The sequence below is a fragment of the Gorilla gorilla genome, chromosome 15 (genome assembly GCF_029281585.2).
Source record: "Gorilla gorilla gorilla isolate KB3781 chromosome 15, NHGRI_mGorGor1-v2.1_pri, whole genome shotgun sequence".
Taxonomy (NCBI): Eukaryota; Metazoa; Chordata; class Mammalia; order Primates; family Hominidae; genus Gorilla; species Gorilla gorilla.
The window spans coordinates 35,884,388-35,912,228 of NC_073239.2; the positions used below are offsets into that span (position 1 = coordinate 35,884,388).

Genomic DNA, 27,841 nt, shown 5'->3' on the forward strand with positions numbered 1-27,841 from the left:
TTGCATCCCAGAGATGAAGCCCACTTGATCATGGTGGATAAGCTTTTTGATGTGCTGCTGGATTTGGTTTGCCAGTATTTTATTGAGGATTTTTGCATCAATGTTCATCAAGGATATTGGTTTAAAATTCTCTTTTTTGGTTGTGTCTCTGCCTGGCTTTGGTATCAGGATGATGCTGGCCTCATAAAATGAGTTAGGGAGGATTCCCTCTTTTTCTGTTGATTGGAATAGTTTCAGAAGGAATTGTACCAGTTCCTCCTTGTACCTCTGGTAGAATTCGGCTGTGAAGCCATCTGGTCCTGGACTCTTTTTGGTTGGTAAGCTATTGATTATTGCCACAATTTCAGAACCTGTTATTGGTCTATTCAGAGATTCAACTTTTTCCTGGTTTAGTCTAGGGAGAGTGTATGTGTCGAGGAATTTATCCATTTCTTCTAGATTTTCTAGTTTATTTGCGTAGAGGTGTTTGTAGTATTCTCTGATGGTAGTTTGTATTTCTGTGGGATTGGTGGTGATATCCCCTTTATCATTTTTTATTGTGTCTATTTGATTCTCTCTTTTTTTCTTTATTAGTCTTGCTAGTGGTCTATCTATTTTGTTGATCCTTTCAAGAAACCAGCTCCTGGATTCATTAATTTTTTGAAAGGTTTTTTGTGTCTCTATTTCCTTCAGTTCTGCTCTGATTTTAGTTATTTCTTGCCTTCTGCTAGCTTTTGAATGTGTTTGCTCTTGCTTTTCTAGTTCTTTTAATTGTGACGTTAGGGTGTCAATTTTGGATCTTTCCTGCTTTTTCTTGTGGGCATTTAGTGCTATAAATTTCCCTCTACACACTGCTTTGAATGTGTCCCAGAGATTCTGGTATGTTGTGTCTTTGTTCTCATTGGTTTCAAAGAACATCTTTATTTCTGCCTTCATTTCGTTATGTACCCAGTAGTCATTCAGGAGCAGGTTGTTCAGTTTCCATGTAGTTGAGCAGTTTTGAGTGAATTTCTTAATCCTGAGTTCTAGTTTGATTGCACTGTGGTCTGAGAGACAGTTTGTTATAATTTCTGTTCTTTTACATTCTCTGAGGAGAGCTTTACTTCCAACTATGTGGTCAATTTTGGAATAGGTGTGGTGTGGTGCTGAAAAAAATGTATGTTCTGTTGATTTGGGGTGGAGAGTTCTCTAGATGTCTATTAGGTCCACTTGGTGCAGAGCTGAGTTCAATTCCTGGGTATCATTGTTAACTTTCTGTCTCGTTGATCTGTCTAGTGTTGACAGTGGTGTGTTAAAGTCTCCCATTATTATTGTGTGGGAGTCTAAGTATCTTTGTAGGTCACTCAGGACTTGCTTTATGAATCTGGGTGCTCCTGTATTGGGTGCATATATATTTAGGACAGTTAGCTCTTCTTGTTGAATTGATCCTTTTCCCATTATGTAATGGCCTTCTTTGTCTCTTTTGATCTTTGTTGGTTTTAAGTCTGTTTTATCAGAGACTAGGATTGCAACCCCTGCCTTTTTTTGTTTTCCATTTGCTTGGTAGATCTTCCTCCATCCTTTTATTTTGAGCTTATATGTGTGTGTGCACATGAGATGGGTTTCCTGAATACAGCACACTGATGGGTCTTGACTCTTTATCCAATTTGCCAGTCTGCGTCTCTTAATTGGAGCATTTAGTCCGTTTACATTTAAAGTTAATATTGTTATGTGTGAATTTGATCCTGTCATTATGATGTTAGCTGGTAATTTTGCTCATTAGTTGATGCAGTTTCTTCCTAGTCTCGATGGTCTTTACATTTTGGCATGATTTTGCAGTGGCTGGTACCGGTTGTGCCTTTCCATGATTAGTGCTTCCTTCAGGAGCTCTTTTAGGGCAGGTCTGGTGGTGACAAAATCTCTCAGCATTTGCTTGTCTGTAAAGTATTTTATTTCTCCTTCACTTATGAAGCTTAGTTTGGCTGGATATGAAATTCTGGGTTGAAAATTGTTTTCTTTAAGAATGTTGAATATTGGCCCCCACTCTCTTCTGGCTTGTAGAGTTTCTGCTGAGAGATCAGCTGTTAGTCTGACGGGCTTCCCTTTGTGGGTAACCCGACCTTTCTCTCTGGCTGCCCTTAACATTTTTTCCTTCATTTCAACTTTGGTGAATCTGACAATTACGTGTCTTGGAGTTGCTCTTCTCGAGGAGTATCTTTGTGGTGTTCTCTGTATTTCCTGAATCTGAATGTTGGCCTGCCTTGCTAGATTGGGGAAGTTCTCCTGGATAATATCCTGCAGAGTGTTTTCCAACTTGGTTGCATTCTCCCCGTCACTTTCAGATACACCAATCAAACGTAGATTTGGTCTTTTCACATAGTCCCATATTTCTTGGAGGCTTTGTTCATTTCTTTTTATTCTTTTTTCTCTAAACTTCCCTTCTCACTTCATTTCATTCATTTGATCTTCCATCACTGATACCCTTTCTTCCAGTTGATTGCTTCAGCTCCTGAGGCTTCTGCATTCTTCACGTAGTTCTCGAGCCTTGGCTTTCAGCTCCATCAGCTCCTTTAAGCACTTCTCTGTATTGGTTATTCTAGCTATACATTCATCTAATTTTTTTTCAAAGTTTTCAACTTCTTTGCCTTTGGTTTGGATTTCCTCCTTGTAGCTCAGAGTAGTTTGATCGTCTGAAGACTTCTTCTCTCAACTCGTCAAAGTCATTCTCCGTCCAGCTTTGTTCTGTTTCTGGTGAGGAACTGCATTCCTTTGGAGGAGGAGAGGTGCTCTGCTTTTTAGAGTTTCCGGTTTTTCTGCTCTGTTTTTTCCCCATCTTTTTTGTTTTATCTACTTTTGGTCTTTGATGATGGTGACGTACAGATGGGTTTTTGGTGTGGATGTCCTTTCTGTTTGTTAGTTTTCCTTCTAACAGACAGGACCCTCAGCTGCAGGTCTGTTGGAGTTTGCTAGAGGTCCCCTCCAGACCCTGTTTGCCTGGGTATCAGCAGTGGTGTCTGCAGAACAGCAGATTTTCGTGAACCATGAATGCTGCTGTATGATCATTCCTCTGGAAGTTTTGTCTCAGAGGAGTACCCGGCCATGTGAGGTGTCAGTCTGCCTCTACTGGGGGGTGCCTCCCAGTTAGGCTGCTCGGGGGTCAGGGGTCAGGGACCCACTTGAGGAGGCAGTCTGCCCGTTCTCAGATCTCCAGCTGTGTGCTGTGAGAACCACTGCTCTCTTCAAAGCTGTCAGACAGGGACATTTAAGTCTGCAGAGGTTACTGCTGTCCTTTTGTTTGTGCCTTGCCCCCAGAGGTGGAGCCTACAGAGGCAGGCAGGCCTCCTTGAGCTGTGGTGGGCTCCACCCAGTTCGAGCTTCCTGGCTGCTTTGTTTACCTAAGCAAGCCTGGGCAATGGCGGGCGCCAGTCCCCCAGCCTCGCTGCCACCTTGCAGTTTGATCTCAGACTGCTGTGCTGGCAATCATCGAGACTCTGTGGGCATGTAGGACCCTCCGAGCCATGTGCGGGATATAATCTCCTGGTGCGCCATTTCCTAAGCCCTTCGGAAAAGCACAGTATTCGGGTGGGAGTGACCCGATTTTCCAGGTGCCGTCTGTCACCCCTTTCCTTGACCAGGAAAGGGAACTCCCTGACCCCTTGCACTTCCCGAGTGAGGCAATGCATCACCCTGCTTCGGCTTGGGCACTGGGCGCTGCACCCACTGTCCTGTCCCCACTGTCTGGCACTCCCTAGTGAGATGAACCCGGTACCTCAGATGGAAATGCAGAAATCGCCCGTCTTCTGTGTCGCTTACACTGGGAGCTGTAGACCGGAGCTCTTCCTATTCTGCCCCCACGATTTTGTCTTTAACACACCTGGGCTCTTTATTTTATTAGTATAAGTTGTCCTGCAGCCTAATTTAATGACACATTTTCAGACCTGATCCACACTTCCACTGAGAGGAATAGTTGGAATTATGTCCCAGTATTAAGTCATTTTTTGGGAAACTGATGAACATTTTAAAATATTGTCCCAGACAAAGAATTCTGCATTTATGGTAAAAACCACTGTTGACTACACTGCATTGATCAATGTCTTTTTTGCATAGCATTTATGTGCAAAAATATAGTGTTCAATGCTTGCAATTTCTTCAGCCCCAGGGTACCCTTGCAATATTTGCTCTTAACCTGCTGACAGGGAGGTACCAAACCATCAATACCTTCCTGCACACAGATTTCCCTAATGCAGCAGTGGTTATCTATGGGAAAGACAATGCACACTATTTATTAGGTTGGTGCAAAAGTAATTGAGATTTTTGCCTTTAAAAGTAACACAAGATTTCCATAATAATATGGTGCAGGTTAATTAAATTGCAGCAAATGAAGTAATATTTAACTTACCTAAGTTCTAAAGATATTTGGTGTACTGAGCTCTTCCTGGTCTCTTGAACCTCAGAAAGGTGGCCCTAGGCCTTCCTTTTTGCGTGGGGCCTCCTGCATGTCTCCTCTGGAAGCCATTGAATAAGTAGATCTGACACCTTTGATCAAGTTTCTGGCATGAAAGAGGAAAGAACTAAGGCTTTCTTCTTTCTCCTCAACTATAAAGTCCTCTCCCTCTCTGGAAAGGGAAGAAATGGAAATAGAGCTCAGATGGAATTATGGAGAGGTGTGTCTTAGAAGAGATGAAATAAAGTGTGTTTCCTAATAAATTGGAAAGTTGCGTTCATGTACCACTGCATATTTTTAGAATATTTCTCTTCTCTTCTCCTCTCCTCTCCGCACCCCTCCCCTCCCCTCCCCTCCCTCCCTCCACCCCTCCCTCCCTTCTTTCTTTCTTTCTTTCTTTCTTTCTTTCTTTCTTTCTTTCTTTCTTTCTTTCTTTCTTTCCTTCTTTCTTTCTTTGAGATGGAGTCTCACCCAGGCTGGAGTGCAGTGGTGAGATCTCGGCTCACTGCAACCTCCACCTCCCAGGCTCAAGCAATTCTCCTTCCTCAGCCTCCCGAGTAGCTGGGATTACAGGTGCACGTCACCATGCCCAGCTAATTTTTGTATTTTTAGTAAAGACAGGGTTTCACCATGTTGACCAGGCTGGTCTCGAACTCCTGACCTCTGATGACACCTCAGCCAGGCATGAGCCACTGCCCCTGGCCTTATTTCTTTTTATTGATACATAAGAGAGGTACATATTTTCAGGGTACATGTGATAATTTAATACAGTCATATAATGTGTAAAGATTATATCAGGGAAATTGGGATATCCATTACCTTAAATATTTGACTTTTCTTTACGTTAGAAACATTCGAATTTTGGTCTTCAAGCTATTTTGAAGTGTACAGTAGATTATCATTAACTATAGCCATCCTCCTGATCTATCAAACCCCAGGTCTTATTTCTTATATCACTTCTTATATTTATACTCATTAATCAACCTCTCTTCATCCTCATTGCATTTTGAGCACATAGATGCATTTGCTGAGATTTCAGGGCTTATAGGAAACGAATTATTATATAGGTTAGTGTCTCTGTAAATGCAGTTATTATATAAGTTTTGTGTCACAGTGATGTCAGGTGTAGATTTTGTATAGTCTTGTCCAGATACCAGCTCTGACTTTTTCTATTTGACACTCTTACTATAACAGTAGTCCAGGGCCAAGCGTGGTGGCTCAAGCCTGTAATCCCAGCACTTTGGGAGGCCTAGACAGAGGGATCACTTCAGGCGAGTAGCTCGAAACCAGCCTGCCCAACATGATGAAACCCCATCTCTACCAAAAACACAAAAATTAGTCAGGCATGGTGACTTGCACCTGTAATCCCAGCTACTCAGGAGGCTGAGGTAGGAGGATCTCTTGAACCCAGGAGTCAGAGGCTGCAGTGAGCTGATATCATTCCCCTGCCCTCCAGCGTGGGAGACAGAGCAACACTCTGTCTCTTAAAAAAAACAAATAAACAAATAAAAAAAAGTTGCTCGGTTATTCATCCTCTCTATGCCTCTGTTTTATAATCTGTAAAAAACAACAACACATACATTGGTTTGTAGGGGAAATTTAATGTGGTAATTTGTGTGTGTGTGTGTGTGTGTGTATGAAATAACAAAATATGTAGCATAAAACATTGCAAAAAGAAAAAGAAATCTTGTTAAGGATGATCAGTCTTATGCATCAAGGTGTTAATGTAGTATCCGTTACTGCACTATCCTCTCTGTGGTATTTACAATAAGACAGTATGCTTGTTTCTTTTCCTTACTCCTCAAAGTGAAGGCATAAGAAATAGAACTCAGGGTTTTATCTCTTTTTGACCAAGTGCTGCTTAGGTGGACAAGTCATTTTGATAGGACCGATGTTTCTCAGGGACTCTTCCCAAACTGAGATAGAATAAATCACCTTTTAACCTCTTGCATTTACTTGTGAAGTCAGAACAAAGGGAAATAGATTATCATAAAAATTATATTTTCCATCAATTTCGTGCTAAATTTGAGGAACTGTCTTAGCAAATAATTAGAGCATTTTCATGATAAAAATACAGTACCTGCATGATTTAGTCTCTTTTTTGTACAGAATTTGATGAATTTAGCCAAATCATTCACCTTGAGCTTCATTTTTTTCCTACTGTCCTTGGATCCTTTATTCTTCTGTGAAAATATTTTTCAAGGTAGAATTGTTTAATTTACAGCTCTACATGAAACTGAACACAAAATTAGTCCTCTAATCTAGCTCTCAGGGGCTTGAAATTATCACATAGTCTTTGTGCTAGTGTTTTATCTTGCTCCATTAAATAACAGTTCTAAATAAAGACCTCACATCTTCTCTACAATAAAATCGATTATAGGCATGTTTTTTTGCATAGTTTAAAAATAATTATGTAATTGTATATAATAATTTTATTTCAGAGAATTATGCTTTTTTCTGCCTAAATTAATAATGATTTAGGAAAATCAGATTTACATAGATAGATGATGCACAGATGTCAACCAAATTTCCTTTACATCTTTTCCTACACACACACACACTCACACACACAAACACACACACAGGCATACACCCATACCTATGCTCCAGAGTATCAGATTTCTAAATAGTCTGAGCTGTAAGGAACTCCTAAAGACATTTATACCACACCCCTCACTTTCCAGCTGAGGAAGAGTAATGGTAGAGTCATCTGTTAAGCACACTAAACAAATTGATAGAACTGAATGTTAGAAAATATCTTTTTGCGGCCAGGCATGGTGGCTCACGCCTGTAATCTCAGCACTTTGGGAGGCCGAGATAGGTGGATCACTTGAGGTCAAGAGTTCGAGACCACCCTGGCCAACATATTGAAACCCTGTCTCTACAAAAATTAGCTGGGCATGATGTGGGGCAACTATAATCCCAGCTACTCAGGAGACTGAGACATGAGAATCGCTTGAATCTGGGAAGTGGAGGTTGCAGGGAGCCGATATCATGTCAGTGCACTCCAGCCTGGGCGAGAGGACGAGACTCAGTCTCAAAAAAAAAAAAAAAAAAAAAGAAAAGAAAAGAAAAGAGAGTGATATGGAGATGAATGAAGGATGATGTGGTGAGGTGAGTTGCTCAGATGGGTCCTTACAGGAGCAAAGAGATATGGAGACAAATGTGAGAAGTACTGAGGTCTGGGATATGGTTAAAAGGAGAACAATATCTCCAGGCATTGAGACACAGAAACTCTACTCTCCTTTGCCTTATTCCCTCCACTGAGATGAAAACGTGACTCACATGTGGACCCTCTTCCTGTTCACCTCCTGGACAAGACTGTTTTTCTCTAGACCCAGAAATTTGGATATCTCTTCAATGAATTGCCCAGACTCTTCCACCCTGTCAACAGTGGTCATGAGGGAAGCCTTTGCACTTGGAGTAAGACATCTCTCCCCTGACAGGGTTAACTTTCCATGCTCAGCAGCATTTGACAGAGTTGATTGCTCCCTGCTCCTTGATGAAGCTGACCTGAGAATGATCTTGCGACAGAAACAGAATGAAAAGTCTGGTGAGATCAGGCCTGGTGCCCTCAAGGCAGACAGTCTTGTCAAGGATGTGTGCTGAGTTACAACACCCCACCCTTTCCTGATCGTTTCTTCTAAGTCCCTGGACTCATATTCTCAGTCTTCTTCATTAATTCTTCCCCTTTCTCTCCAGCATCTTGATGGTGGAGTTTCCTAGGGGTTAGCTATTCTTTCTTTTCTATGGACTCATGTACTCTCTTCATGATCATATCTAATCTCATTGCTTTTGTTGGGGCTCAGCACACTATACTCCAAAGGATGGTACTTTGGCATGCTAAACTACTTTTTTTTTTTGAGATGGAGTCTCACTCTGTCGCCCAGGTAGAGGATCATAGGTGACTAGACAGAAAATTCAGCCATCATAAATACAGTCTAAGTGTTGAAGAACAGATTTCTGAGTCTACCATAACTTTCCTGCACTCCAGTACTTTAGTGTTGAACTTGCCACATTCAGATTCACACTGTAGCACCTTGCGTAAGAAGGAAAGGAAGTGAATATGCACAGAGGATCTACTTGTGTTATGAGCTTTACAGTTTAGCTGCAGTGGAAAAGAGTTTATTTCTTTCTTGGAAGTGAGGGCCTCACTCAAGGCCCTAGAGCTCTACAAGGCCCTAGAGCAGGTGGCAATACCAGCCAGGCTTGTGTCCTTCCCTTCAGGGTGATGAGTTCCTCTAGGCCCAGGCATGTCCAGAGGTACCGTCTGAGAGCCAGGGACTGAAGTAAACAACCTGGGAAGTTTACATGGTGTTCTGCTTTACTGTGGCTGAGCTGGAGTCCTTCCACTCTTCCCTTACCTTTCCACGGGCAGAGGAGCCTCTCCCTGTGGCTACCTCCACCACAGGCTCAAGGGGAGTATTGCCAGGCTACCGCCAATGTTCCGTTAAGGCCCGAGAGCTCTGCAGTCACTTGTGGTGAATGCTGCCTGGCCTGGGACTCACGCTTCAGGACAGTGGGTTCCCCTCTGACCCACGGCAGGTCCAGAAATGCCAACCACGAGCCAAGATCTGGAATTGGGGACTCCAAGAGCCTGCTTGGTGCTCTACCCTGCTGTAGCTGAGCTGCTACCTAAGCTGCAAGACAGAGTCCCCTTTACTTTTCCCTCTGCTTTTCTCGAGCGGAAGAATTGTCCCTTCATGACTGCCCCAGCTGTGAATATGGTGGGTCTCATCTGAAGTCAGCATATCTCAGAGTCTCACCCAAGGCCCATGGAGTGTACTACTGGGTATTGCTGCTGGTTATTTGGGGCCTGAGGGTTCTTCAGTCAGCAGGTGATGAATCCTGGCAGGACTGGGTCCTTTCCTTCTAGGCAGTGGGTTTTCTTCTGGTGCAGGGTGTGTCTAGAAATGTCCTTCAGGAGTGAGTGCCTGGAATGGCGGCTTCATGACTCTGACAGTTGCCCTATCCTATTGTGGCTGAACTGACGTTTATGATGTAAGACAAAGTCCTAGTTACTCTTTCCTCTCCTCTCCTCAAGCAGAAGGAAGGAGTCACTTTCACTGCTGTGAGCTGTGCTGCCTGGGGTTGGAGGAGTGGTTGTGCAAGCACTCCCTTAGCTGCCCTGACAAGTGTCACACTAGTGGTGTCCAAGTCCACTGGCTCTGAGCCCAGCACAGCACTGGGACTTGCCTTGTAGTTGTAGTTCTTGTGGCCTAGATTGAGTTTCAAACGTATTTAGGACCCCAGAGCACTTTAGCCTGCTTTGGCAAGGCTTTCCCAAACTCACATACTGACTGCTCGGATAGGCGATTGATTCCTCTCTGGCTAAGGTTGGTCTAAGTGCTCCCTCTGTGGGTGGGCTGTGACAGGGCAGCACTGAGTTCAATGCAGATTTTCACAATTGCTGCACTCTCCCTCCCCCATGCACTCAGTTTCTGTCTCAGCTCCAGTGGCAGCTACTGGGACATGGGGGAGTGGTGGCCTCAGTGATTGAAAATTGTCTTTCCTCACCTCTTCAGTGCCTTTTTCAGTGATACGAAGTTAAAATCAGGTACGATGATGGTTGACCTGATTTTTATTTCCTATGTAGGTGCTTTTTTGTATGTAGATAGTTGTTAAATGTGGTGTTTCTGCTGGTATGTGTGGGGGTGCAATCAATGGACACTTCTATCTGGCCATCCTCTTTTACCCCTTCCCCTTGATTCTTTGGCTATCTGATGAGTTAAATATCTCTTCATGTATTAACCCAAAAGAGTTTTTTAAGCATTTGCTCAGTGTCTTCTGAACCCAAGGGTTACAGCAATGAGACCAAGTCAATTCATACCCCATGATGAGCTTCAGCTAAGCCCTGTACAAATTCTCCCCACATATAAGTGAAGAGTGTTGCTATAGCCTGACAGGTCAGTTGTGTACACTTGGATATCAATAGGGTCAACTGAATAGAAACCTCAAATCAAGACATAAATGCTGGATAAGTGGTGTATGTAGCTAGAATCATCTCAGGAATAATGCAAATGGTATCACTGCCTCCTGTGCTTTGGAATTTCCCTACACCAAGATTACTTCCGATGCACATGAAGGCTTCTGAAGTCAATGTTTGGTAACAAATGGATCTCAAAGTTGGGCTGGAGATAGATTGTTGGAAAACTACTTGAGGATGTGATTGGAAATGCAGAATCCTGAACTCCATGTGCAGACATTCTGTGTGAGTATATGTGGAATGGAGCTCACGAATCCATAGAGCAAAACTTCCCCCAGGTGATCCAAATGGAAAATACTTAATGTTTGAAGTTTTTTAGGTGTGCCACTTACATGCTGGCAGAGAATACTATGAATGAATTTGTGTATAATATTTGATTATATAGTTTATTATTATAGAAGATTGGCTATTAGTCATTAGGGATTGATTATGAATATCCCAGGGAGACAAAATTGATGAACTACGTGCTAGTCTCTATATGTCACTGCTTATCCATAGCTTCCTTTTAAGATTTAAAGAATTTTGTCCTCTTGCTTTTCTATTTGGCTAGAGGCAGTTGGGGGCTTGAGGAAAAATCGTTCCTGTTCCAGAAATACTGAGGAGTGAACTATTAGTTTTTTCACAAATCAGCTAACCCAGATAGTCTGAAGAACACTAAATCCTAAGAATACTTAAAATAATCCCTCAGGCTTTTTTTTTGCTAGTCTTTTGTCCTACCCAAATGCAAAGACTGTTTTGAAGGTCAGACCAAAATAGCTTCTTCACTAAAAATGCAATTAGATATTACTATGGAGACTTACAGGAATAATGATCAAGCAGAAAAAACTATGTAAAGTTTTGTACATGGTGTAATTATATTTCATTTATTCAATTAATCCATTATTCAGAATACTCCCATATAAGTAATCAAGTAACTCATATACATAAACAAAGTAAACCACATATTTGCCTCTTTAAAACACACACACACACACACACACACATTCATTCTTCATTGCAGACTCATAGATTGCAAAGTGTCTGAGATAGCCATTTTATCGAAGCCCATTTTTGGTGATGGTAGCAGAATGTTAGGATGATTTGTTCAGATTCCACATCCAACTGGTAGGCCATCTGCATGAATCCCCCAGAGTTTTGCCCTGAGACTTTTATTGATACAGTCAAGATCATGTAATGGCCCTCTACCACAATCCTAAATACGGGTATGCACTATATTTTGAGAAGTGTGCATGGTAGAAAAATAGTTCAAGGAAATTGCTGGATCTCAAGAGCTTTGATTGTAGCTGAACATCCAGAGCTTTTGTCCTGTAGTGACATGTCCTGGGTCTTTCACACACCTTTCCTGTAACAATGAGGTAATGAACTCAGAGGATTTCAATATCACAAAGCAGATCAGCTTTCAAAGCACAAGGTTCTTACAGCTCCTCAGCTAACAGGTCTCACGCTCTGTCTCACTGTACGTGCTGACTTGGGATAGTCACACTCTTCCTCCGAGGTGAGAAGGGGAGGGACAGACACATGTCATAAGGGCCAGTTTAGAGCCTCACTCTGTGACCAGGTGGCTGGACTGGAGAAGGAAGAGAGCAGGAGGTGGAGTGAGGGATAGCTCCATCACTGTCTGATTCCCAGCTGGGGGATGAGGGGTGTTGGGCTCAGGGACCCTCAGCCTTCCAGGTGATCCAGTGCTGCCTTGTTATGGTTCTTTTAGTTTTACTTGATTACTTCTCCTTTGTTTGAATGTTGTAGTAGTAGGGAGTCTGTGGTTAACAAATGTATACATCTCTACATATATAGATATATGCACGTAAGTACATGCATACGTATGTAAGTGCATATATAGAATGCATATACATTCATATGGTGAAAATGTAGATTCAATAATTAAAAATGGTATCTAGTGAAAAGGATGTCTTCATTTACCTTTCTTTATCGAAGCTAGATTTGTATTCTAGGAAGAATAATTATTCAGTTTTTTAGTACCCTTTCTATAATGCATATGCTGAGTCTAAGCATATATGAATAATACGTATAAGGCTTTTTCTCATTTTCATAGATTTCTGTGTTAATTCCTCTTTTTTCCCTGTCAGACAGTAATATGCTGTATATAGTGGTTACTGTGGACTTAATTATGTCCCTTAAAAATTCGTATATTGTAGTCCTAACCCCCAGTGTCACTGTATTTGGAGGGAGGGCCTATAAGGATAAACTTAATGTTAAATGACATCATAAAGGTGGAGCCTTGATTCAAGAGGATTAGTATCCTTATAAAAAGAGACACCACCAGCTGGGTTGGTGACTCTCACTTGTTATCCCAGCATTTTGGGCACCTGAGGCAGGAAGACCACTTGAGGCCAGGAGTTCAAGATCATTGTGGGCGACTGGGACAGTTTGGATATTTGCCCCATCCACATGTGATATTGGAAGATAATCCCCAGTGTTGGAGGCAGGCTTGGTGGGAAGTGATTGGATCCTGGTACTGGATTTCTCGTGAATCAGCGCCATTCCCTTGGTACTGTTCTCCTGATAGTGAGTGAGTTCTCGTGAGATCTGGTTGTTCAAATTGTGGTACAACTGCCTTGCTCTCTTGCTCCTGCTCCTGCCATGTCAGACCCCTGTTCCCCCTGTGCCTTCCACCATGATTGGAAGCTTCCTGAAGCCTCCCCAGAAGCAGAAACTGCTATGCTTTCTGTAAAGCCTGCAGAACTGAGAGCTAGATTAACCTCTTTTCTTTATAAATTACCCAGTTTCAGGTGTTTCTTGGTAGCAATGTGAGAAAGAACTAATACAGGGGCAAACTTCTCATGAATGGTTTAGCACCAAATCCTTGGTGCTGTCCTGGAGATAATGAGTGAGTTCTTCTGAGACTGGTCATTTAAAAGTTGTGGCACTTCCCCCTACGACTTCCAACTCTCTCTCTTGCTCTTGCTTTCCTCATGTGAAGTGCCTGTTGCTGCTTCATCTTCTGCCACGATTGTAAGCTTCCTGAGGCCTTCCTAGAAGCTATACTTCCTGAGCATCGTACAGAACCATGAGCCAATTAAACTTCTTTTCTTTATAAGTTACCCAATCTCAGGAATTTTTTCATTGCAATGAAAGAACATCCTAATACAGCAATATAGCAAGATCCCGTCTCTACAAAACAAAACAAAACACAAAAAACAAACAAACAAAAAAGCAAGAGACACACCAGAGAGCTTACTCCTTCCTCGCCTATGTGAGGACACAGTGGTGGGGGAACAACTGTCAGCAAGCCAGGAAGGGAGACCTCACTGCAAATTGAACCTGCCAGAACCTTCATCTTGAACTTCCCAGTGTCTGGAGCTGTGATTGTGATATTGTGATTTATAATGAGAAATGCAACTGCTGGGCATGGTGGCTGCAGCCTATAATCCCAGCTACTTGGAAGATTGAGGCAGAAGGATGGCTTGAACCCAGGAGGTGGGGGCTAAAGTGACCTATGATGGCGCCACTGCACTCTGGCCTGGGTGACCGAGTGAAATCCCATCTCTAAAAAAATGTAAAGCATATATTTAATGTTCCTGCCTGTTTCCTGACTCAGAGCCCCTAAAACTCTTAAAATTTCTGAATAAGTGTCTAATTTCTGAATAAGTGCCTCATGAAGTACGTTAATGAGATGAGTGGCACCTGCGTAGCATTAGGATGGGGGCTGGTTGCCAGCAGACCCGAGCAAGTGATTAGAGGGTTAGAACATCCATTCCCACCCTTGCTAACCCCCTGGAAAGGGGATTGAAGGTTAAATTGATCAGCAGTGGCGAATAATTTCATCAGTCATGCCAACGTAATGACACCTCCATAAACCCCAAAAGGAGAGAGAGAGACTTTGGTAAGTTTCTGGATTTGGTGAATGATATGGTTTGGCTCTGTGTCCCCACCCAAATCTCATGTCAAATTGTAATTACTAATGTTGGGGGAGGGAACTGGTGGGAGGTAATTGCATCATGGGGGCAGATTTCCCCCTGCTATACAATTTCTTGTTATATTGAGCGAGTTCTCATGAGATCTCATTGTTTAAAAGTGTATAGCTCTTCCCCCTTCACTCTCTCCTGCTGCTATGTGAAGGCGTGCTTGCTTTCCCATCACCCTTCTGCCATGATTATAAGTTTCCTGAGGCCCCCCAGCCATGCTTCCTGTGCAGCCTGCAGAACTGCGAGTCAATTAAACTTTTCTTCATAAATTATTTCGTCTCAGGTAGTTTTCTTTTTTTTCTTTGAGATGGAGTTATGCTCTTTTTGCCCAGGCTGGGGTGCAATGACACAATCTTAGCTCACCGCAACCTCTGCCTCCTGGGTTCAAGTGATTCTCCTGCCTCAGCGCCCCCAAGTAACTGGGATTACAGGTGTGTGCCACCACTCCCAGCTAATTTTGTATTTTTAATAGAGACAGGGTTTCACCATGTTGGCAAGGCTGGGCTTGAACTTCTAACCTTATGAATTGCCCACCTCAGCTTCCCATAGTGCTGGGATTACAGGCATGAGCCACCATGCCCAGCCCCAGGTAGTTCTTTATAGCAGTGTGACAACAGATCAATACAGTACACAAGAACATATCCCTGTGCTGGGAGGGTGGCACACCCCAACTCCACAGGGACAGAAGATTCTGCACTTAGGACCCTTCCAAGCCTTGCCCCATTATCTCCCTGTGTGTACCTTTAGTATACCTTTATGATAGATGTGTAAACCTAAGTAAAGTGTTTCCCTGGGCTCTGTGAGCCATTCTAGCAAATGATCAAACTGAGGAGGAAGTCACGGGATCCTCCAAACTATAGTTCATTGGTCAAAAGCACAGATAATGATCTGCTTCTTGAGACTGACAGTCTTGTGGGACGGAGCCCTTAACCTGTGGGGTCTGCATTCACTCCAGTTAGTGTCACAATCGAATTGAATTGTAGGATACGCAGCTGGAATCGGTTGCTGTAAGAAAGCACCCTCCCATATTTGGTGGCCGGAAGTGTGAGTGTGAGTATGGAGGAGAAGAGCTGATGTTTCCTCGACTGGGAGAAAGAAATTTCTGTTGTTTTGGCTACTCATTTGTGGTATTTTGTTATAGCAGCCTGAGCAGATTACTGCAGTGGCCTACAGCATTCCTCTTTCTCATTAACAATATATTTTGGTAACATTCCATGCCAGTAGCAAGAGATCAATCGTACTTTTTTGCATTAAAAAAATGCTGTATAACAGCCATAAAAAAGGATGAGTTCATGTCCTTTGTAGGGACATGGATGAAACTGGAAACCATCATTCTCAGCAAACTATCCCAAGGACAAAAAACCAAACACCGCGTGTTCTCACTCATAGGTGGGAATTGAACAATAAGAACACTTGAACACAGGAAGGGGAACATCACCACTGGGGGCCTGTCGTGGGCTGGCGGGAGAGGGGAGGGATAGCATTAGGAGATATACCTAATGTAAATGTCGAGTTAATGAGTGCAGCACACCAATATAGCACATGTATGCATATGTAACAAACCTGCACGTTGTGCACATGTACCCTAGAAATTAAAGTATAATTTTAAAAGAATGCTGCATAAAATTCCATTGTAAAGATATACAATCCAATTTAACCAGTTCAGCAGGATATATTATTTGTTTCTAAATGTACTATTTTAAACAATTCTGAACTGTGTATTCCGAATGAAAGACCGACACCGAACCCCATATATTTGCTATTGCATTGCGGTTAACAAGTCACGCATGTCCTATTCATGTTCCTAGGATCTGCTGTACTGAAGCTCCTGCATAGCTGTGAAGTGTGGGAGCTGTGGGCGAAAACAGTAAATCCTTCCAGTTGCCCGTGTGTGTCACTTAACCGAGGAATCCTGGGAAAGTAAAAGTTGTCACCACAAAATAGCTACTGTAGTGGGAGAATGTCTCTGCCATTTTCTGTAATGAAAAATCTGGTAACATCTGCGCACTCAGATTCAGAGTTATTGGGTTAGACTCTAATCGTTAATACCAGAAAGGGTGAACTTAATACCTATTTTTATATGTGGAGGAAGAACATGGGCAGTGGGAAGGGTAACTGACTTTTTTCATTTTCATTTTGAGTCTCTTTGTCTTTGAGATAACTACTTATTACCAAAGGATTTTGGCAAATTTTTCTCTCATTTGTAAAAAAGCAAATAAAGAATCATTTCTTTCTCATTATTAGCTGTGGCCTGGTTCTTGGCTCCACTCCAGGTGAACGTGATGTCACAGAAGAAAATGAATCTCCGGCGAATTGAGAAGTGCACTGACCTGGTGAATGTATGTGGGTTCTGGCTGGTGGTGCCATTTTGGTAACATCTACTGGTGCACCTGGGAAACCATAGGTCATCATGATGGTGAATTTTATATTTCAAGTTGCCTGGGCCTGTGGGTGCCCAGATTAATAATTAATTTAATAATTAATGATTTCTGGGTGTGTCTGAGAGGGTGTTTCTATATGACTAGCAGTTGAATTGGTTGATTAAGTAAAGTAGGTTGCATTGCTAGTCTGGATGGGGATCATCCAATCTGTTAAGGGGCCAGAATAGAATGAAAAGTGGAGAAAGGAAGAATTCATCATTTTTCTTGCCTCACTTCCTAAGCTAGGACATCTTGTGTCATCGTTCCCACACTTGGGTTGACATCTATGTCATCGGCTCCCATGTTTTTCAGGCATTAGGACTTGAACCGAATTATACCACTGGCTTTTCTGGGTCGGCCAGCTTGCAGAAAGCAGACTGTGGGACTTCACCGACTGCATAATTGCCTGAGCCAATTTCTCACGATAAATCCTTCTGTATCTATATTTCTGTTTGTCTCTTTCTACCTACATCTGCGATGTTTCTCTTGATGACTCTGACTAATACAGTCATATTTTCTAAATCAGTGGAGATGTGTGATAAGCATGTAATGTACTCAGTTTCCCAGATATTCATTTGGGTAACCTGGCTGGCCCTATATGCTAAATTATCTCAGATCACCCAGTTTTACATCCACAATATCTTTGAAACAATGAGAATTTTGAAGTAGTTAATTGATCTTCTTTTGAAATCATTGTAGATCAGACGTGAGACAAAAGTGACAACTCTTTCATAAGTCTACATGCATTTTAATAAAGAAAAATATTTATTAACCAAAATCAAGTTTTAGTTTAGAAACAAGTCTGTTTTTCATAGGTAATTTGAAATAGGAATGTAGACAGAATTTCTATGCTTCTATCCCTACTAATTGCCTCACTTCCTTATGTAATCAGAGTGGAAACACAGCCCATAAAATGAGAGTATCATCTGGGCTCAGTGGTGTGTATTTATAGACCCAACTACTGGGCTGGCTAAGGCAAAAACATTGCTTGAGTCCACAACTTCAAATCCATCCTGGGCCACATAGGGAGACCTCATCTCTAAAAATGAACTAAGAGGCTGGGTGCGACAGCTCAGGTCTGTAATCCTAGCAATTTGGGAGGCCGAGTAGGGCAGATCACCTGAGGTCAGGAGTTTGAGACCAGCCTGGCCAACATGGTGAAACCCCGTCTCTACTAATAATACAAAAATTAGCTGGGCATGGCAGTGCATGCCTGTAGTCCCAGCTACTTGGGAGGCTGAGGCAGGAGAATTGCTTGAACCTGGGAGATGGAGGCTGCAGTGAGCCGAAATTGCACCTCTGCACTCCAGCCTGGGAAAATAAATAAATAAATAAATAAATAAAAATGAACCAAGAAACAAAAAGTCATTATCAGGCAAAACTGATTACAATGTTTAGCCTAAACCCCTCTCCTCTTCTCTCTTCTGCCCTGAAAATGGGTCCTTCTTTCCCTTTTGGAAAGTCAATTCATGGACATCTTGAAAGACAAAGCCTGTTGTTTTCTCATTAAAATGCTTGATCTACTTGGATATCCTTGAACATTGCAGGCTACTTTGCTGGTGGGGTCTCATATTCATGAATCCCAAGTGTAGTCATAATCTCTGCAAGAATATCTTTCCAAGGTTGATGATTTGTCTCCTTGACCTTCCATTCAACCCCCACCTAAAGACATTTGCTGTGATATGTACCCAATTATTAAAAAGTGAAATAAAATGAAAGCAATAGCATTGTGAATTAACCTTCCTTCTGTGCTGGACTTTACAGAATGTGTTAGAGCTGGTAGCTGAAAAAACTAGGGCTTGTTTCCCTGGTGAGTAACAAAGACTCTCTATGAGAACGTACATTTTGATAAATAAAAGTTTTGTTACTTGGTTCAAGTAAGAAGGCCACTGGGAGTATTCTCCAAAGCAGTGTCTTCCTGATGGAAAGTGACAAGAACATTCTATGTGGTGATGGAGAGGGCAGAGGGTGTATCATCACTTGTAGAGGAGGAGTCCCAGTTCCCCAGACACAGTGAGTGATTCTGCCAGCACATAGTTCACATGTTATGGTAATGAGCCTCCTCCTTGGGTGGAGACTTTAGCATGGTAATGAGGAATGTTCATGCCAGTTTGTCTGTAAGTTGCTGGGTTATGCCAGGAGCTGGTTCCCACCAGCAAGCTTGTATAACAGGCTGATTGCTCAAGTTGATTAAATTCTTACAATTCCTGGAGACCCTCCCTGCTGGCTTACAGAACAATTAATGGCATTTACTCCTGCAAGACTTCCTGGAGATTTGATATTAAGAGAATTTTATAAAATCAGACATGGGAGGTTCAAGGAAAAGAAGTGGACTCCAAGGATCACGTCTTTGGAACATGCTGATGTGACCACTTAACTTCTCTAATGGTAGTCTCTGTGGTGCTGGCCTTGGGTCCAGGGCAATCAGAAAATCTTGGATGTCTACTGCAGAAGGGGCAGTGAGTCCAGCCAGGGTTTCCTGATGGTCAAGCACAGAATCCTCCTTGGTCTTGTTTGAATCGTCTCACGCCCTGGGAGAGGGGAGTTGCCTCTGATCTCAGCCCAGTCATCAGCATGGGGATGGCAGGAAGATGATGTGGAAGGCATGGAGGGGCTGGAGAGAGGCCATGGCAACAGGGAGGGGAATAGCATGGGGCTGCACCATGAGAGGATGATGGTGAGATTCACTGAGATTGGAAGACTCTTGTTTCCCTCTCCCTCAACTTGTGGTCCTTCATTGGGGCCTTGCTTCCACTCTTGTCTCCCAAATAGTTGTGTTTTGCACAGCAGCTGGACAGATCTTTAGGCAATGTTATTCTTGCATGTAACATGCTCGATTTGTGCCCCATGAGGAACTTACTTTATTCTTCCATCTTCACAAGCATGAAGGGTCTGAACCTCATTAACTCCTATCATTAACACTCATGGCTATGATGATCTTGTCCTGACCAAACAACTTTTGTGCTTCTAACACGCCAAACCTCTATCCATTCAGGACCATTTTTTAAAACTGAAAATGTTTTATTACATTAAGGAATAAATACATACAAAGATGCGAATAATGGTAGTCATTCTCCTTCAGATGTTTTAATCAACTTATCATAAACACAGAACGAAAAGTCTTCTTACAGCCTTGGTATTTGTCAGGACTTTTGAACTCTCTTTCTCTTTGCTGGGATGATTCTCCATCTGGTGTCTGCATGACTGGCTGCTTTTCCTCCTGTTCAGATTTCATTCTCTGAGATAGGTCTTTCCTGGTGACACTCTGCCCTGTCACTTTTGTGGCACATACAGAACCTCTATATTGTGCTGCTCTGTGTAATTTTCTGTGTACTATGCTGTGTATTTTTCCTCCTGACACTTAGCAAAATTTTATATGCTTAGAACAATTTTGTATGTTTATTTTTATCCTTGTATAATGTGGCCTCAAAAGAGCAGGGACCTGTCTTGGTTTGTGTTGCATCATCAGTCCCTCAAACTGTGCCTGGAGCAAGGTATCTGCTCAGTAGATGACTGCTGGATGAATGAATGAACGAAGGAATGAATGACGAGAGAGGATGAAGTCACAAGGTGGAGAGGGTGTGGGGGCAGGTGGGGACTGATCCCTCTGTCCTATGGTTTTAGAGATGAGGCATCCCCGACTGAGAAGAGACCTGTGATCTGGTACCTGAAGCAAGGAAGGTCCACTCCATCTTTCTTCACAGGAAACGTGGCTCCAGCTTTCAGAGTCCCACCTTCTCCTTCTGCTACTCTGAGGTTATGGGAAGACTGCACTCACTTCCTGACATACCCTATTTTACCTGGAGTCAGTGGATTCTGTTGAGCACTGAGATTTCCCAGACTCAGTGTCTCTGTGCAAACTTTTAAGTTCACAGCCCCACCTTGGAGAAGCAAGATCTCAATAGCTTCTCCAGAGGAGAGACTTCAATACAGCTGCTGTCTGGTGCCAATTAAAGCACCATTACTGACATGGAGTCATCTGAGGAATGGAAATTGCTGTTTCTCAGGGTCTGGAAGAGGAGGAGAAATATAGAAGTCAGAAATCTCAGACTGAAGGACCAAGGTGCAGATCTGATGGCATCGTACCTCTGTTGCATTCTGAGTCGGGCCATTCAAAAAGACCCACTCTGTTCCTGGAACAATCACTTGAATGCTGCACCTGTCCACAACTTGCAAGAAGGGGCTTCCCCTTTTTCTCCCCTGTTTCTCATGGATTCCTGAGTGAAGCCCTGTGTTGGAGTCCAGGGCAGCGGCTCTCATCATCCATTTCTTCTCTCTCTGGGTCTACAAATCCTGAATTCTCGAGGCTGTGCCCTTCCTGAAAGGTGTTGAATGAACCTTTGACTCGCCATTGGGAGCATCTATGGAGGGCAGGATGGGCAGGAGCCAACTCACCTTCATGAGTGCTCCCACTTCCTCCTCCTCCTCCTCCTCCCCCTTCTCCTTCCCACGTGACCAGCGGCTCCCCATCTCCAGGACATGGAACTTTTGGGAAAGATGTCCACCTCTCCTCCAGTCAGCATTACAATCTGTCCTTACTGCTGTCGGAACAATTTATCTTATTACACATTTGACTCAAACCCTGGTTCCACCTCTATTATAATTGCTAATAGCTGGAGATTTGATGTGCCCATTTAAAAGAAATATCCCTGAGGCTAAACTTTTCTTTATCTTGGTTTCACCTTATTTATAGCATTCCTGACTTTTTCTACTTTCTTCTTTTCTATTTTCTATCATAACGTTCAATTCTATCAAAATTTATCATTCATAAATCATAATGAAGCACGTGCATTTTCAGCTTATTCACCGCAGCTCTTTTTTTCTTGGGATAGAAATCATGTCAATAAAAACCATAGTTGGACCATAAAGCATCAAATGGGACCTCAATATCAAATTGGGCTCAATTCTGGAATACAACTAAAACAAGTGGAGATCTATACACAAGTTATAGGTTGGTGTTGGGGGAGGAGTCAGTGGATGGAAAATTGCTTAGAGGAGATATTAAGGCTAGGGAGACCAATGCTAAGTTGACTCAATTGGATTTTTTTTTTAAGGCAGGCCTGGAATCAGGTATCACATGAAGGATGATGGGGGAATTAAGGAATTTGGTCAGATATTGAGGGGGAGAGATTCATGATAAACCCAAGTCTCTAGAGCAGATTGTCACTAAATGACAGCAGAGCAGCCGAGGAAGACACACAGACACTTCCAGATGAATTTGCAAAGCAGTTTATTGCAGGCTTCACAAGGGACTTCAGCTCAGGAAAGCTGAAGGGGTATGGAGACTGATGAGGACAGATGCTGATACCCAGAGTACATGGAGGGATGGGATCTTGGCTATGACTGAGGAGCTTGGCAGATGAGTGATGATGAGGACTGCTGATACAGGAGCTTAGATGGTGGTATCCAGGTGAACAGGAACCACAGGATACCGTGGAGAATCCTGTGGATCTCTGTTGTCACATGCAACTACATAGAACCTCCTTCCTGGTCTGTCTGCATACCTGCAGTTTGAAATATTCTGTGCACCTGGATTTATGAGGTCACAGTGGAGTAAAGGCACCCGGAATCTACTCCGATGACAATTGTTGAGAGTTCTGTTATGAAGGCAGCGTATACTTTGGTTACCACAAACATTAACTACATTAGCAAAAGTTGTACGAAGAAAAGTATTTTGGTTTTTGCAACGCCATCGATAATTGTTAATTACCCGCATTGCAATGGTGCATCGAGGGGGGTTCAGACTGATGTGCTGGATGGCAAACCACTGAGCCCTCGTAAACTGTGGGGGTCTGGCATGGAGTGAGCCCTCCACACCCATAAGCCCCAACAGAAGAAGCAGACAAATTTGGGAAGTGAACAGTTTTGGAACCATGTTTCCTGTAAGAAAAGAAGAGAAGTAACTACTCCCCGATCCTGTCTCGGTTATGACACACTCTGTAGTGTCTCAACCCACAGGCCCCTCTGCTGCCACTCTGGGGTCGCATTTCCTTTTCTTCCTGTCCCCAAAGTGTGCCACATCTCCTAAGCACTAACTTCAGCTCCCTTCTCCCTCAGGTGCTGCCCTGTCGCTGCCCCTCCTGTCCCACCTCTGGGGATTGTTGACTTACCCAGTCTCCGTGCTGTGGCTCCTGTGAGAACTGATCCAGCTGGTTGTTCTGGGGTTCAGGGGCAGCTGGTCTCCCCTACTTGGAACTGTTTAAATAAAGCTTCCCTTGGTGGGTCTGGCCATGCAGAAACCCACAGATTGACACATGGTCCACTTGTGCAATCAGCCTTTTTATTTGATGACTTGGCTGAGCAACGGATACCCAAGGACAGCCCTGCTGCTCTTTCTGCTATACGGACTCTAATTCCAAGTCATCCGGTGTTAGACAGAGTTTTGCCGGTGGGATCTGGACTCTGGGTGAAAACTATACACAGCCTGCAGAATGACCACAGATTTTATAACTGTCCTCTAGCAGGCCCCTAAATGACTAAATGACATGAAGGCAGGCATAGTAGTTAGGAGAAATAGAGCCACAGAGGGCTGTTTGCCCAGGAGAAACCCAGCTTCCCTTCCATTTTTAGTAATATCCTTGGTTCTCTCTCACATGAATGCTCTCCATCTCATCCACCACTCTTGCTGGAAACTTGAGCTATTAATTTCTTGGGGCACAAGATTCTGTAGATAATTAAAACAATCTGCTCCACATACTTGAGGGATTTTTTTCTTTACTCCTCTTGCATTGGATCCACTTTCTCTTAAGTCTGGCCCTGATTATTGCTTCCACTTTGTGTAAAGTTACACAACCTAAAAACACACCGAGGACAGTTGTAAAATCTGGCAGAGAATGAATGAACATTCGGTGTCATGAAAGATTCCAACCTAGCACTCGGTATTCCTGTGATCTTTTCAGCCTATGGTATTTTCTACAAAACGGTGTGTTCTGGGGTTGTCATTCATCTTCCTGGTAAGTTTCATTTTGTGATATTTACAAGAAAATGGTTCTGTATTTATAAATGAACATTTAAGGACAGAGCACTGTATTCCTGAAAGTATAGAGGTCAAGTGTACAGTTTGATACACAAAGCATACATTTATTCTTGGCCCTCAGAGAAACACAGGAAAGTAATTGTAGACATATAATTGTATTACAGTGTGATAGAGGTAATAGCATTTGTGTGAACATGGTGTCATAGGGACACTGCTGGTGAAGGAAATCACTTGGCTTGAGAAATAAGGAAAACTTCAAAAAAAAGTTTATTTCAGCAGGTCCTAAAGGATAAGCAGGGGATTTTCAGGGGATTTAGAGAAGAGATGAGCATTCTGGGCACAGGGGATGATGTGGGGAAATTGTACAGAGGTGGGAAGTGAATTGCAGGGGTAAGACCTGGGTACTAACAGATGTTAAATCTGGTCTAGCTTTGAGATTAGAAAATGGAAAGTAGACCCTTAAATGATATACTATACCTTCCAACAGTTAATCTGCCTAATTTTTACTACCGTCCAATTTTCCTGTCATTTAGAAATGCAATAATTTTATCACTGGGGTCCTTAGGTAAATATGGACACAATGGTGACCCGGTGAGGACTCAATGCACAGCTAATATTGCTCTGCCTTGAAGTCCTCTTCGGGCCAAAATTCACTAGCAGCTTTATCATGAGGCAAGTTTATTTTTTCATGTATATTGTGTGGAGATCATTTTTGTAGGTGATGAGAATGTAAAGATGAATGATATGTAGAGTATCCCCTCTGTGATGCTGACAGCCACACTGGCTAGAAACATTTGCACTTAAGTGTCTATAGTATGAGGCAAAAGACATAGACTGCAGCCCCAGGGCAGGTACTTGGCTAAACAGTGCTTCTTTTCAGCATACACAGTGCTATTTATAATGTTTGGTTTGGAAGATAAAGTTTGACATTGGAATAGTTCACTAAAAGTTTTCATTACTGTCTTATCTTTAAAAATCACATGATGGTGGTTGGTGCACCATTGGTGTTATATCAATTAGAGCTGAGTAACAGCTGCGTCTGTGGAAGGGGCTCTAGCTCAGGGCTGTTCTCTGACTCCACTCTCCCTCCTGACTTTTATCCTATCTGTTCAGTGATGACACCTGCCTGGCTCCTGAAGACATCTGTGCTTATGACATATCAGACTTATTGAAGTGTCTTAAGCAGACCATAACCTGCCCAATTTGCAACCATATTCATCCTTTAAAATTGTGGAGTTTTTTGTTTTTTGTTTTTTTTTTTTGAGACGGAGTCTTGCTCTTGTCACCCAGGCTGGACTGCAGTGGCGCGATCTCACTGCAACCTCCACCTCCGCCTCCCGAGTTCAAGTGATTCTCCTGCCTCAGCCTCCTGAGTAGCTGGGATTACAGGCGCTCGACACAATGCCAGCCTAATTTTTGTATTTTTAGTAGAGACGGGGTTTCACCATGTTGGCCAGGCTGGTCTCAAACTCCTGACCTCAGGTAATGCGCCCACCTCGGCCTTCCAAAGTGATGGGATTACAGGTATGAGCCACCACTCCCAGCCATAAAAATTGCATTCAGAACATGCTCATAAGGTTTTTCTGATTGTCCCTTGTGTAGATTTCCTGCGTACATTTCCAACTACCTTCATTTGCCAGCAGAAGTAGTACAAATGATCTACTTTGATATTTATGACCTTTGAGAGAAGATGTTTTATATGAAGCAGGAATAAAGTATAAGTCAACATTAAAGAAAATTATCTGTTATGATCTCTGTAATCGAAACAAAATTCTCTGTAACTTCAGCATGATTTTGTCTTGAACAGACACAAGGCACTTCACCTGGGCTCTTTATTTTATTAGCATAACTTGTCTTGCAGCCTAATTTAACGACACATTTTCAGACCTGATCCACACTTCCACTGAGAGGAATAGTTGGAATTACGCCCTAGTATTAAGTCATTTTTTGGAAACCGATGAACATTGTAAAATATTATCCCAGATAAAGACTTCTGCATTTGTGGTAAAAACCACTGTTGAGTACACTGTATTGATCAATGTCTTTTTTGCATAGCATTTATGTGCAAAAATATAATGTTCAATGCTTGCAATTTCTTCAGCCCCAGGGTACCCTTGCAATATTTGCTTTTAACCTGCTGACAGGGAGGTACCAAACCATCGATACCTTCCTGCACACAGATTTCCCTAATGCAGCAGTGGCTATCTATGGGAAAGACAATGCACACTATTTACTAGGTTGGTGCAAAAGTAATTGCGATTTTTGCCATTAAAAGTAATACAAGATTGTCATAATAATATGGTGCAGGTTAATTAAATTGCAGCAAATGGAGTAATATTTTACTTACCTAAGTTCTAAAGATAGTTGGTGTACTGAGCTCTTCCTGGTCTCTTGAACCTCAGAAAGGTGGCCCTAGGCCTTCCTTCTTGTGTGGGGCCTCCTGAATGTCTCCTCTGAAAACCATTGAATAAGTAGATCTGACACCTTTGATCAAGTTTCTGGCATGAAAGAGGAAAGGACTAAGCCTTTCTTCTTTTTCCTCAACTATAAGAAGTTCTTTCCCTATCTGGAAAGGGAAGAAATGGAAATAGAGCTCAGATGGAATTATGGAGAGGTGTGTCTTAGGAGGGATGAAAGAAAGGGTGTTTCCTAAGAAACTGGAAAATTGCATTCATGTACCATTGCATATTTTAAAAATATTTCTTATTTTTCTTTTTTTTTTTGAGATGAAATCTCACTCTATCTCCCAGGCTGGAGTGCAGTGGCGCCATCTCGGCTCACTTCTAACTCCGCCTCTTGGGTTCAAAGGATTCTCCTTTCTCAGCCTCCCGAGCAGCTGGGATTACTGGTGTGAGCCACCACACCCAGCTAATTTTTGTATTTTTGTAGAGACAGGGTTTCACCAAGTTGGCCAGTCTGGTCTTGAACTCCTGACCTCAGGTGATTTGCACGCCTCGACCTCCCAAATTACTAGGATTATAGGCATAAGCCACTGCGCCTGGCCTTATTTCTGTTTATTGATACAGAATAGGGGTACATATTTTCAGGGTACATGTGATAATTTAATACATTCGTATAATATGTAAAGATCACATCAGGGAAATTGGGATAACCATTACCTTAAATATTTGCTGCTTCTTTACGTTAGAAACATTCAAATTATTCTCTTCTAGCTATTTTGAAGTGCACAGTAGATTATCACTAACTATAATCGTCCTCCTGATCTATCAAACACCAGGTCTTAGTTTTTATATCATTTCTTATATTTGTACCCATTAAGCCACCTCTCTTTATCCCCATTGCATTTTGAGCACATAGATGCATTTGCTGAGATTTCAGAGCTCACAGGAAATGAATTATTATATAGGTTAGTGTCTCTGTAAATGAAGTTGTTATATGAGTTTTGTGTCACAGTGATGTCAGGTATAGATTATGTATAGTCTTGTCCAGATACCAGCTCTGACTTTTTCTTTTTCTTTTTCTTTTCTTTTTTTTCTTTTTTTTTCTTTTTTTTTTTTTGAGACGGAGTCTCGCTCCGTTGCCCAGGCTGGAGTGCAGTGGCGCAATCTCGCTAGCTGCAAACTCCGCCTCCCGGGTTCATGCCATTCTCCTGCCTCAGTCTCCTGAGTAGCTGGGACTACAGGCGCCCGCCACCGCGCCCGGCTAATTTTTTGTATTTTTAGTAGGGACGTGGTTTCACCGTGTTAGCCAGGATGGTCTCGATCTCCTGACCTCGTGATCTGCCCGCCTCGGCCTCCCAAAGTGCTGGGATTACAGGCGTGAGCCACTGCGCTCGGCCAGCTCTTGACTTTTTCCATTTGAGATTATTACTGTAAGAGTTGTCCAGGGCCAGGCACGGTGACTTATACCTGTAATCCCAGCACTTTGGGAGGCAGAGGCGGAGGGATCACTTTAGGTGAGGAGTTTGAGACCAGCCTGGCCAACATGGCAGAAACCCATCTCTACCAAAAACACAAAAATTAGCCAGGCATTGTGGTGTGCACCTGTAATCCCAGCTATTCAGGAGGCTGAAGTAGGAGGGTTGCTTGAACCCGGGAGTCAGGGGCTGCAGTGAGTCGATATCACACCACTGCCCTCCAGCCTGGGATACAGAGCAAGACTCCGTCTCAA

The 27,841-nt window shown here is 42.8% G+C and overlaps 2 protein-coding genes and 1 long non-coding RNA gene across 3 annotated transcripts in view; 2 read left to right on the top strand and 1 right to left on the bottom strand.

Annotated features, from left to right (window-relative positions):
* The window catches only part of RNASE1 (ribonuclease A family member 1, pancreatic), a 249,634-nt gene that overhangs the window by 122,817 nt on the left and 98,976 nt on the right, over positions 1–27,841 (top strand). The gene's annotated exons all lie outside the window — the stretch shown is intronic.
* LOC134757178 (uncharacterized) overlaps positions 1–27,841 on the top strand; it is a 65,834-nt gene that overhangs the window by 21,884 nt on the left and 16,109 nt on the right. The gene's annotated exons all lie outside the window — the stretch shown is intronic.
* RNASE3 (ribonuclease A family member 3) lies at positions 21,948–22,632 on the bottom strand. Its single transcript, XM_004054858.4, has one exon. The coding sequence runs from the start codon at positions 22,607–22,609 to the stop codon at positions 22,127–22,129; it is 483 nt and encodes a 160-aa protein (XP_004054906.3). The 5' UTR covers positions 22,610–22,632; the 3' UTR covers positions 21,948–22,126.